At 31.2% G+C, this 12,693-nt stretch overlaps 2 protein-coding genes across 2 annotated transcripts in view; one reads left to right on the top strand and one right to left on the bottom strand.

Annotated features, from left to right (window-relative positions):
- Positions 1–284, top strand: part of LOC106679000 (uncharacterized) — an 8,420-nt gene extending 8,136 nt beyond the window's left edge. Inside the window, exon 5 of the mRNA XM_014417902.3 lies at positions 102–284. Within this exon, the coding sequence (XP_014273388.1) occupies positions 102–176 (75 nt within the window). The 3' untranslated portion in view covers positions 177–284. The remainder of the gene's footprint in view (positions 1–101) is intronic.
- Positions 285–2,410: 2,126 nt separating this feature from the next.
- Positions 2,411–12,138, bottom strand: Prosalpha6 (Proteasome alpha6 subunit). Its single transcript, XM_014417908.2, has 5 exons — positions 12,011–12,138; positions 10,653–10,903; positions 5,176–5,335; positions 3,819–4,031; positions 2,411–2,694 (listed from the first exon to the last, which is right to left on the bottom strand). Exons 1-5 carry the CDS (start codon positions 12,011–12,013, stop codon positions 2,488–2,490), a joined length of 834 nt encoding a protein of 277 aa, XP_014273394.1. The 5' UTR covers positions 12,014–12,138; the 3' UTR covers positions 2,411–2,487.
- Between the last annotated feature and the right edge of the window lie 555 nt (positions 12,139–12,693).

Raw genomic sequence — 12,693 nt, forward strand, 5'->3', positions numbered from 1 at the left:
TGTTCTTTGCTGACCGCACCCCCCGACAAACTTCTTCAAGCATTAATCTACGGTCAACTATCTACACCTCAATATTTCCTAATTTAATTTTATTTTTTTAGGAGGATGAAGAAGAACTTAAACAATTTAGAAGAACTTTGGAATTTAAAGCTAAACCAATTATGAAGTTTAAATAATTTTAAAATGTGATATTTATTTTTAAATACTGTTTTGTATATTTTAATTAATGAATGGCTGTTTAAATTTGTATTTTAGAAATTGTAAGAAATCGTATAAAATATAATTTTTTATTTAAAGTATAATGTGTTCCTTTATATTTTCCTGTATAATATACCTTATAGCAGTGGTTCCCGACCAGAGTTCCGTGAAATAATTCAGATTTAACTATATGCAGAGATGGGTAACTATTAAATTAATAGCTCAAATTTCTATGGATAGGATATTTATTTATCAATGATTCATTCATGAATAAGGGTCGTTTCCATGGCACGTTTATTGTTCACAACGATGTATTCTTTAAACAATATGTGATCTAATAAAATTTAAATCTGTAGCGCTTCAACCCATGAAGGGTCAGGGGTTCAATAACTTTGTAAGGGAGTACTGTTACTAGACCAATGGTTGTGCAAGGAGGTGATTTGGTCAGAATCACGCTCATCCGCCAGATTTTTACCCAGTTTAGGAGGCTGGGTGGACTCCAGGAGGGCTCCTAGAATCCACAGGAGTTGACTCACGGCTGCAGTGTAACAGAAAACAATTTTCTGCCCAGCCGGATGTGATCAAATAAAGCAGTGACTAATTTAGTTCTTTTATGTGGTGAAAGGACATATTTGGTATTATAGGAAGAATCTAATAATACAAGATGATATATAATATCTGTAATAAAGTAAAATCTATATGCATCATTAAAAAAAGGAAGTTATCAAATGATAAATACATATGTATATACGAGGTGTGGCAGAAAAGTAATGAGACTGATTTTTATTTTTTTTTTAAACATCAATAATATCCCCTTAAAAGTAGTTCCCTTGGGCGGCTACGCGCCTATGAAGTTGTTCCCACTGTTGGTTGCAGTGCTGGAAGTCTTCAATCGGTATGATCATCAGCATGTTCACTACACTCTTTCGGATGATTTCTGAAGTCCTGAAATGACGTCCTTTGAAGACATATTTCAGTTAAGGAAAAAGTCACAGGTGAATAGGGGGGCTGGGGAACCACAGAAATGCTTTTGGAGGTCAAAAATTGTTATGGAGAGGGCAGTGTAACATGAGCCGTTAGCATGATGGTGCATCTATTTGTCTGCAATGTTTGGTCACACGCAAATGACATTTTTACTGCACAGTAAAAAACTGTCCTGGAGGAATGAATTATTTGTTGACAATTCCCCTTATGTCAAATAAACAAATTAGCATTGATTTGCTCATCCGAGCTTTCTTTGGTCAAGGAGAGTTTGCAGTATTACTCCTCACTTTGCCTCTTGGTCTCGGGATCATATTCAAAGATCCATGATTCCTCACCTGTGATTATGTGGCTAATGAAATCTTGCTCATTAGCAATTTTGCCTAAAGATCAAGACAGGTTTTTTTTTTTTTAATGTCCTTCTGTATTGTGAAGTTTTTCAGCACCATTTTGCATATGCAACTATTCAGTCAAAACTTGATGAACGGTAAATCTGTTCAAATTTATGAGTTCACTCGACATTCTTAATGTTAAACAACGGTCTGATCTCACAAGAGTGTTCACACGTTTGATGTTTTTGAAGTTGAAACTTGCACTGAGCTATGGGAGGGTACTGATACACGAGCTTTATCAAGGATAACAGCACAAGGTTACCAGATCGCTTACAGTGTTTTTTCTTATGTACATATTGTAAAGTAAGAAATGATTTGATCCTACAAAACAATGGTCGAGGATGGCCTTTTTTTAGCGTTACGATCTCCTCTTGTGAGATTGTGACATGTCGTTCATCGACCAACCTACTCGTTGAAATTGTCCGTTTAAAAAGACAGATAAGTAAGGCTACCATGGAGGGTTTGATGCCGTTTTTCGATTTCAGGGGCTTTTTAAATATTGCTCTATCTCAAAGACTCTCCTTCCCGAGATATCACAGCTTAAGGGACAATTTATTCATTATTATTATTACCAGACAATCAATTCTAAAATTGGTAAAATAACTTTATGTAATAAAAGTCTTTATTAATCAGGTTATTAATAGAATGGTCCAAGATAAACCTTCCCATACAATTGAAAATAAAAATAAAAATATTATTAGCACAACTAAAATCTCATTGGATGATGTTTAAGTTTTTTATATAAGTCGTTAGGATCTATATATAACAAATCATAAGGAATTCAAATTTAAAAATGTTGATAAGAAAAAATGAAAAAGGAGGAAGTGATAACCAATACGAAAGTGATAATAAAAATTTATTTTATATCAAACATTTAATTATTGTTAATATAGAAGTGGATATATTAAGTAAAACATTATTGTGTTTCCATAGCCACGACTGGAGTAGGATCTTGAGCTGGTGGGTCGGAAGGCGGGGGCGGAGGAGGAGCGTCATCGCTCCCTCCTGCTGTATCGCCACTTCTTCTCTCTTCGCTCAGGATCATGTCCAGGTATGTCTGGGTATCAGCCTCAGATAATTCCTTCAGTGATACATCTTTTCCTACGACTGCTATGGCTACATTCTACAACAGAAAAGTTACAGAGCTATAAACAACAAACAAAAAAATATATAGCTTGACAATTTAAAACACTCATTTAGAACACATACAGTTTAGAATTTAGAACAGTTAGAGGAAAAACAGTATGACCCCCTTCCACAACCTTCCCTAATGTCACATGTCATGCCGGTGGAGAAGAAACATTTTGATTTCAACAATAATAATAGATTTCTATGATTTTAGTTATCATGATTATTAAAGCCACCTCAATTGACTTAAGTCTTTTTGAAGGAAAGCTTTAAAGGCAAACTGGCTCGGATATAAATATTTATTCAGCGAGGCCAACAGTAGAAAACATAAAAATGTATTTCAATCAAAAGAGTTGAAATAAAATAATATGATAAAATTCAGACAAAAATAAAATTAGCAGAACGAATTATGAAGAGAGAGAAACAAATATACAAAATAAAATACTGGATGACGACTCTGAATGGTCAAAGACGAGATGGAACAGTCCTGAAGAAAAGATGATCCATTCCGATAGGTCAGAGGAAGATATTTTATTTTTAAAGATGTTTAGGTTATTGCTTTGTAGTTATAAACACCGCTGCGACTCTCAAATCCAGCAGGTAAGACCCCAAGATTCTATCAGATAATTTCATTATTAATCCGGTCTCTTCAGGTTTTCCCTTGGATACATCCCAAGGACCTCTTCTTTGATGTTGTTACTTAATTCATTTGACGATCGAAGACAGTGCACTTCTCTGCTCCAATGAGCAAAACTAGAATACAGTTTTAAATAATGTTAAGGAGCTGTCTTGTTGCTTATTTCCTCCATTCCTATAACCTTGGAGTGTATTTGGGGATGTACACCATTCATTGTTTACACTCCATAGAGTAACTCACAATTTATTTGCCTATCTTTCATAATAATTATTACAAATTGAAGAGGTATACTGTTATGAAATTTAAATTTTATCTCTAAGAAATATAAAAAAAATAAAAGATTATGTTTATCTTTGTCCTCATATGTGTCCATTCCATGATACAGAGATATTAACAAATTGAAAGGCCAAATTTAAAAATATTATTTAATATTTAAAATACAATTAATATAAAGTCATAAGTTTATGTTTATAAGAGTATACCTTAGAGCTAAGTTCTGTATCATTGGGTGAAGAGTCTCTAAGAGCCCGGAGTGCATGCTTGAGAAGATCCGTGAGAGTGGGAGAGTTACCAATCTCTGCAAGATGCTTTTCCAAATATGTCCTTGCGCTCTGGGATCTAGCACCAATAGCCATCGAACGACATTCATATAAATTTGCAGACGGACAAATTTGGAAAATATGAGGACCGTCACCCTACAACAGATAAAATAAAATAAATAAAAAGGTACAAATTGGAAGAGGTTTATGAATACTGAGAGGAAGCATATTTGAATAAAGTACATATTAAAGTATAGGTTTTTATTTATTTATTTTGTTGCTATGTCAGAACTGAGTTCATCCAGTACAAACAGTTAGAGCGGTACCTCTAATAAGTTGTCATTTTCATTTAAAATTATTTTTAAAAAAAACAAATGTATATATCAAGGATCTAAACAAATATAGATTTCTATAACATAGACCTCTGTCAATATACTAAATCATTGCATTAGTTGGGTTACTATCTTTTATGGTAATAATTTTTAAGTTATACATACATATTTAATGATGAATAACAATTAAAAAAAAAAAATCTTTCAGAATTCAATCCTAGTAACACTGAGCTAGTAAAATATGCTTAATCATTGTAAAAGAAACGATCAAATCCCAGTATTTGTTTAGATGTTTTTTATTGCCAAAGGAGAACTTAAACCATTAATACTAGAGACACGATAAAATTTATTCCAGTACTCTATAAAACATAAATATTCCTTAAGACACCAACCATTTTCTTATTATGCTACACATGTTCAATCTTAGAAGATGTGAGGATTTTAACCGTGTGGCCAGTGCATGAAACACACTAATAAGTGAAACTCCTTTATGGATCGTGGTGGTACAGATTTAGTTGTTAATTTTAATTATTTATATTATACAATTTAAATTTATCATCATAATATTCATATATTTTCATACGGTTTGTTATCTTCTTATATTGTTTTTTATCCTATTACATATAGGTTGTTTTCTTATTTTACTAAATACTGTAATAGGCCTGTAACTTAGGACAAAACTCATACTATAAAAACTAACTTAGAACACAATTAACAACTTAAAATACATCTACAGTCAATGATATCGACACCATTATGTTTCATGGAGAGTTGAAAGCTTTTATTATTAAGTACAAAAATTAATCATATTAGTGAAATAATAATTAATACCCAGCACTAAAAAATCATTTTCTAAAATAAGCATTCCCCATCTAAGGGAATATATAAAATATATAATAAAAAAAAAAAATAAAAAAAATAAGTATTTTCTTGACAATGTATAATAAAAAATTGAAAGTATTACTCACATCGTATCCTGCAACCAGTAGACCAACCCCGTACGGTCTTCTATCATATCGCTGAGTTGAACTCTGCATCATGTTAGATATTTTATTCATGAGTCTGATAATGGGGATTTCAGTTCCATATGAATATGAATAAGAAAGACATTCACTTCTCATTTGCCGACTGAAACATTTAATCAAACCTCATAATGATATTTATTTAAATTATTCCAAAATAATAGAAAAAATTATTCATCACAATAACACTAAACTAATTTTAATCAAGTTCATTATAAATCTTGAATTAAATAAATAGAATGTAATTTTATAGTGCCTTTCTATTACTTCATATATGTTTAAAGACTTTTGAGTTATCATTAATCTTAACTGATTGCACTAAAATTATCGAACATGGTATCGACATGGTAAATTATCGAATGGCGACTATATGTCACCACTAGGTACTATTGTGTTGTTTACATAATAACAAGGCGGGAGACATACTATCGCAAGTATAATCCTGTCTTATAGTTTCGCAACATCCCTGCTAGCTTTCGGATGCGTTTTTTAAAAGTAAGCAAATTTTTTTTTTTTTTATTGCTATTAAAATGGATGAAAATTTTGAATTGAGTGATAGTGAAGATGATTTTATTTTGGATGTGTTTTTAGTGACAAAAATAGTGATAGTCTGAGTGATTATCACACTACGAGTGACGAATATGACTATATTGGATATAAAAAAATGGAAAGCAGTTCCTCTCTCGCTCGAAATTTCTCAGGATGATGAGTGGGTGGATATTTCTAACATAGATGAGCCTCCAAATGAAATAAAATTTAATATTGGTTCTCAAAATGTTGGACCGAAGATTTCGTCAACTGTTAAAAAGCTACTGGCAATGTCATACAAAAAAAGTCGAGTGCAAAGGGTTAACTAGGAAATAGTTGGGATAAAGAATGGAAGTGCTCTTCATAAGTTTGTTTCTTTTTGTTCTAATCAAAATAATTTGTTTATCCCTCCTATTCCAGCCAGAATATTTCAACAATATTTATTTAGTTTTAATATTGTAGGTGAAGGCCCTGAAAAAAGAATACAGCCTGCGGGGTCTACAAATAAATTTTGATAAGACCAAATACCTGCCAGTAAACTGTAAAGAGGCTGAAGAGACCTACAAATTAATGGAAATGTGTGTAAGAAGGTAGACTCCTTCAAATATCTGAGGTCGATATGGAAACGGTGAGTTGGAACCAGAGGTTAGAAGGAGAGCTGGAATCGCAAGAAGGTTGACTAGAATGTTACACCCAGTCCTCTGGAGTACGGTCATCTCAACGGACAACAAAAGGCAAATTTTTAGAAGTATTGTTGAGCCCTCACTTAACTATGCCGCAGAAACATGGACACTTAACCAAGGGCTCTACTCCAAACTACAAGTGGCAGAGATGGACTTCTGGAGGAGATGCCTAAGGATTACCCGCCTGGATAAAGTCAGGAATGAGGATATTAGGAGCAGGCTAGGGGTGACTGAAGGAGTTCCGGAGAGGATTGGAAGCTGCTGCAATGGTATGGGCACTGTCAGCAGATGCCAGAACGTAGGTGGCTAAAGTGAATTCTGCAATGGAAAAGCAGAGGAGAGGACTTGAGGAGGAAGACTGGAGGGTCGGTCTGACTTAGCCAGGCAACCCATTGAGGGAAAAAACCTGCAAAAGTAAAACAAAGTAAATATTGTACGTTTTTTATATGTTTTCTTTTTATTTTATAGATTTTGATAAAACATTTGAGAATCCAAAATTATTATTACACCTATAACTTTTATTATTCTTGATGACAGCCAGTAGTTATTTTCATTCATGTACCGTCCAGATACCAAATAGATTAAATGGGTTCACCGAGTTTATTAATGGCAATGTGGTATAAGTTTATTATTAATTTTCCCCGTGTGGGTGGTATTGGTTTATTCAATACAGCCAAATATTAATTAACTATATTCCATGAAACCTCTGTAGGAAAGTTTTTCCAATTCCTTTGTTACTGTTAAGTTAAATAATATTATTCCTTAGTCACTGTTAAGTCAAATATATCATATTTACTGGAAGATTACTGATTGACCTTGTGTATAGATGAATGGAATATGGTCCGGGTGCGGTAAAAAAAAACTCAAATAGTAACAAATTTTGACCACACCATATTCCATTCATCTAAATGGGCTCAATAAAATAGTATAATTTTTTACTATTTGAGTTTTTTTTTTACCGCACCTGGATCATATTTACTAATATATTATACCATAACTACATCAGTTATGCATTTTTTTTAATATACATTTCAAATATTTATGGTTAATTTTGCGTATATTAAATAATATTTTGATTTAAAATCTAGAACTTTAGACAATATTTCTCATTGTTTTTTGTATACCGGACATTCAAGTATAATATGTTCCAGGATCTCATTATAGTTAAAATTTTCGTATTGAAGAGTTTCAGTTATGCCTATTTTGTGCAGCCAGTTATAATATAATAATATAACTTTATATTATATTTTAATATAAGTTTATATATATCTTTCCCTATGTTTGCTTGTGAGAACCATGGTTTTCGAAATGATATAAGGATTATATATATTTATAGAACTTTTTAATAATAGCTGAAAGGAAAGTTAGTATCTACCGGCTGACCTGTTATAATGGTTAATTTAGTCATTTTATCAACCGCCTCGTTATCTGAAATCCCTTAATCCACTTAGATATTATTTCTTTGTTTCCTTTATTGCATGATAATGGTTTGTTATAATTTCCTTTGGGTATTACAGATATTTTTGTTTATATTATTATTTAGTGATAACTATGTACTCCTATGTTCTGTTAAAACTACAAATTTATATTCAATGGACTGATTAATGTATTTGAGGGATTCAAAGATGGCATATAATTCGGCAGTATGAGATGAACAGCTAGCGGGTAATTTTATACTGAGAGGAGTGGTCGAACTAAGATTGGTATAAGTTTAGGAATAATATGGGCCAAGTAAGTAAGAAAAAATATAAACCATAGTTCAAGAACAATGAGAATTAAGAGTTACTACAGATGGTTATCATTCAGGAATTTATTTTTTTTTTCTATAAATAAAATAAATAATTCATAGGGTCATCTTCCGGTACTTCGTTATTCAGTAATTCGTTGGTTGGTATATATTTTTAACTCTTCCAATAACAATTTGTCGTCACCCTCTCACACGCTTTGTTCCTAAATATTTTCTACTTTTTATTTTTACCCTCTCGTACGTTTCTTCTTAAAAAAAAAACAAAAACACTTAGTCATTGTTGTAACGGCTTTTTTAATTCTGAGTTTGGCCGTCATTAGCACAGTATCCATTAGGCGTTTGATTTTCCAGCTAACAGGTTTGTTTTTATTCTTTTTTTGTTTTCTTTCCCCTTTCTTTATTTTACTCTTACACCTTATTTTCTCCACTTCTATCCATTTTCCTTACCCACGTTATAAGTTTTGTTCACTATATTATTATTGGTGTTTTCAGAATTTTTTTTTTTTTTTCTATTCATTTCTTGGTATACTTTACTTATATTTTGCCTCTTTATCAATTATCATTGTTACATATATTTTCTTCCTCTCAATTTTCATTTTCTTTCCATATTTCAATATTTAAATTATTAATAACTAATATGTTCATACTTCTTTGCATTATATAACTTCATTTTTATTTCATTTCCTTAATTATGTTATTTTACCCACTTTTTCAATTACCTATGTATACATTTTATTTCCCGCTTCTCTCATCACTTCATTTTATTAATTCTATTTTGTAAAATTATTCATTTTATGTTATTCTGTTAATACTTTCTTTTTTATTTTTTATACTTACTGCGGTTGTTATCTTGTTCTGTTTTTAGCCCTGAAGAAGGCTAGAAACTCTAGCCGAAACGTTGACACAATAAAATAGGTTAATCCAACTTATTTGTGTTTATCTTTGACCGCACCCCCAACCATCTTCTCCTCGTTCGTCATCCACGGTCAACAATCTCTCATAATTATTTATTTTTTTAATGTTTAAAGTATCAAAAAATAAACAACTTTTAAAAATAAACACAATACTTGAAATTATTTAGTATACTGATATTTCTTCATGATTTACAAGATTTTGCAACATAGATATAGAAGCTGTATAAAATGCACATTATGGCACAAAAGAGAACAGCTAACGACTAGATGAACAACTAAGGACTGAATGGGATTTGGATCAGTGATAATTTCGGATTACCGAACAAAGAAAAAAAAGGTCACTTCATAAAACAAATCAATTTAAAAATTATAAATGTATATACATAAAAATAATTTTACAATAATTAATCATTGTAGACAAATTTATTGTTTAACTATTTTCTGGTGAAATAATCTGAAATTTTCATTTGTTAAAAAAGGTTTAAAAATTATAGGACCATAGGGATAGAGGTTAGTAATGATGTTGGTTACTAAGAGATATATGTGGTGATTAAGTGTTTCTTAGAAAACAAACTTTTTATTTGTACATACAGATATATTTTATTAAAACACACAGTTAATTGTTTTTCTATAGCATAAACTACCACTTTATTAACAATCCATTTTCGCACTGAAGATTAATTTAATGAAAAGGTTAATTCTTTCCGCTGATAAAGAAATTGAGAAAGTAAATGCGCTACCAAACTAATACATAGCTTGGATTTTATTTGAAATAAAGGGAGTTGGAATTTTTAACTAGATTATTTAAGCCTCAGCACGTAGGTTGATAATGATATGGTTTTATTGAATGTAAGTATATATGTACTACATACATAAAATCAAATCTTTAGTTTCATTTTTTCAAAGGAGTGATTCAGTTAATGGAATGGTTCATATTAGTGAGCATTCATTATAGTAAGAAAGATTATGAGTTCTAACTCGAGTTTATCAAATCAATATGGTAAAAATACTCTTTCCTTTATTGATCCTAAAGTCAAATTCCCACTTCTGGTGCTTCTATGTGTTAAATTAAAGGAAAATTGAGTATCTTTCTGAGCATAAGATTAACCCATTTCATCTAATATCTTAGTCTCATCTTCATGCAACAGCATATTGGCACGTTTTAATCAAATTCACATCATTTGGCCACAGTAACTACCAAAACAAGATTTAAAATTTGGCTAATTAAGGAAAATTCAAAAATAACTTTATTTAGGACACTGGATAATTAAAAATTAAATATCTTCATTAGGATTTGTCAACACCATAACACAAGAAAAGATATAATTTTTCCACTGACAATAAGGTTATTTTGATAGATCAACTATGAAGTAAGTCAATGTAACTATAATTTTAAGAAAAGAACAGAACAAACATATCTCTAGGTATTAACTTCTTAGAAACAACCAGATATGCATCATAACTTTATATTATTAACCAACCTATCATTTATTGAATATTCAAATTCAAATAAACTAACAAATTTTATGTATTGACAGAATAGATATTTACCTTAATAAACGAGCATCAGCAGTTAGGCCAGAAATGCTCATGCCTATATGACTATCAAGAGGAATAATTTTCTTTTGATGAGCTGAAAGTTCGGATGATGCTCTTTTAAGAGCAACAAGGACTGCATATTGTTTATTCTTTACACCGACAGTAGCTGCTCCAAGCTTAACGGCTTCCATGGCATATTCGACCTGATGTAATCGGCCTTGAGGACTCCATACCGTAACATCAGAATCATATTGGTTTCGGAACTAGAGATAAAAACAGACAGTTACTACATTTATTATCCCATCAAAATAGAAAATAAATTAAATAACTAAGAATAAACTATAATTTCAGGTACTAGTTCCCAAGCACAACTCTATTTATTTTTATACACAATGAGGAAACGGTCGATTGTTTGTTGTATACCTGAAAATATATTGTCACTTAAGCAGTGGTACCTTGTAACTCCGAAAAAAACAACTTTAAAAAATAAAAATTAATGATTCATTATAAGAACATCTTGAAAAAATTCTTTAAGTTAGAAAAAGTACATAGGTATCCTGCAAAATCCTTATAATTATATTGTTCATTATTTTGAGTTATGAGGTATCACAGCATAAATAACAGTGAATTGTCTTCTTGAGAATTTATGCTTTGTCCACAACAAAAAGTGTCTGTTGGAAGTTTGTTTATCTCTTCGGCGACAGGAAGTCCACAGCTGCGATCCAATTAAAGTAGTAATAATAATAGTGTAGGATATAACTAACAGAAATAGGGATTTGTGTATAGATGAGTACACACCCACTTATCATATTAGAGAAGTACCAGGGTATTGTAACCAAAAGTATTAAGGAATGATGAATATTTAGAAATATGCAGGTTCAGAATGTATGAGAGGAGACACAAAAAGCAGTTATTTACTAAATAGCAAAATCAATAGAGTAATTATAGGTATTTATAGAAACAGTGAGTACTAATAAGTTATACTATAAGTTGAAAGAAATTAATTAAGTAACACAATACGAAAGGAAACAAATAACATAAAAAATAAACAGGAATGACATTGTAACAAGTCATTAATAACCTAATCAGTACCAAAAGAAACATTTATGAAGTTAACTGATATCATCTAAAGTTCAATTTAAAATTGATGCTATCAAATAATTAATCATTTGAAATGATTAGAGCCTAATTCGTAATAGTAATTCCATTAACATGAAAATTTATAACAGTTTATAATAAATTATAAATAGGATATTAACAGAACTTAATATAGGCAAGCATCAATATTAATACAGAGGAGAGTTAACTAGGATTTTGAAAACTATAAGTAAATACTAGTAACTACTAAAGTAAATAAGAGTATAACATACCATTATGACAATAAGGAACACTTCTAATCGGTAGTCAGTAGAAAACCTTAACTCATCATCAACACAGCAAGACTCGAAAACTGCTGGTAATCCTTAAGTACGGACAATCATTCCAGAGCGCGGTAGCGTACGCAAAGAGGTAAAAGCGAGCGAAAGAAATAAATACTGCTAAGACATAACAAGAGGGTGTCTACGTTGTCTTATTGATTGAACTAAGGAATAGTCATTTATAAATCATTACAGCATATTTTTTTATCAACAAGGTAAATATGGTTCTTCAAGGAGACACAAAAAAGATCCAGACCAATAAATCAATCACTGCTAATGGTTTATTTCTTGAGCGAGCAGAAATCCAAATTGGCATACACTTATGGTAGTATCTGGTCTTACTAATACATACAACTACCATTTAAAATGCCAATCAACGGGAGAACAATTTCTTGGTCTAACTGAAGTCCGAGGAAAAGCATACAAGCAATGTATTAAATAAAAACAGAATTATAATTGTTTCAATATATATTTCAAGATAACTTAGAAATTATGGGTGTTTGACAGTTGATGGTTTATAGAGCCCTAACCATTGGAAGAAGGCATCGATCAGGAACTCATCATAAAAGATTAGATTGTACGATGGGTACCCGGCCAAAAAGGAAGTTCTTCCTGTGGATTAATCTCAGAGACAG

Source organism: Halyomorpha halys, unplaced genomic scaffold, assembly GCF_000696795.3.
Source record: "Halyomorpha halys isolate HHAL.00 unplaced genomic scaffold, Hhal_1.1 Scaffold171.1, whole genome shotgun sequence".
In the NCBI taxonomy this organism is placed as follows: domain Eukaryota; kingdom Metazoa; phylum Arthropoda; class Insecta; order Hemiptera; family Pentatomidae; genus Halyomorpha; species Halyomorpha halys.

Coding starts and splice junctions, on each gene's coding strand:
- Prosalpha6 (XM_014417908.2), bottom strand. Junction 5,336..10,652: donor GCTGATGCTCGTTTATTAAG/GTAAATATCTAT, acceptor TAAATGTTTCAG/TCGGCAAATGAGAAGTGAAT. Junction 2,695..3,818: donor ATACAGAACTTAGCTCTAAG/GTATACTCTTAT, acceptor TTTCTGTTGTAG/AATGTAGCCATAGCAGTCGT.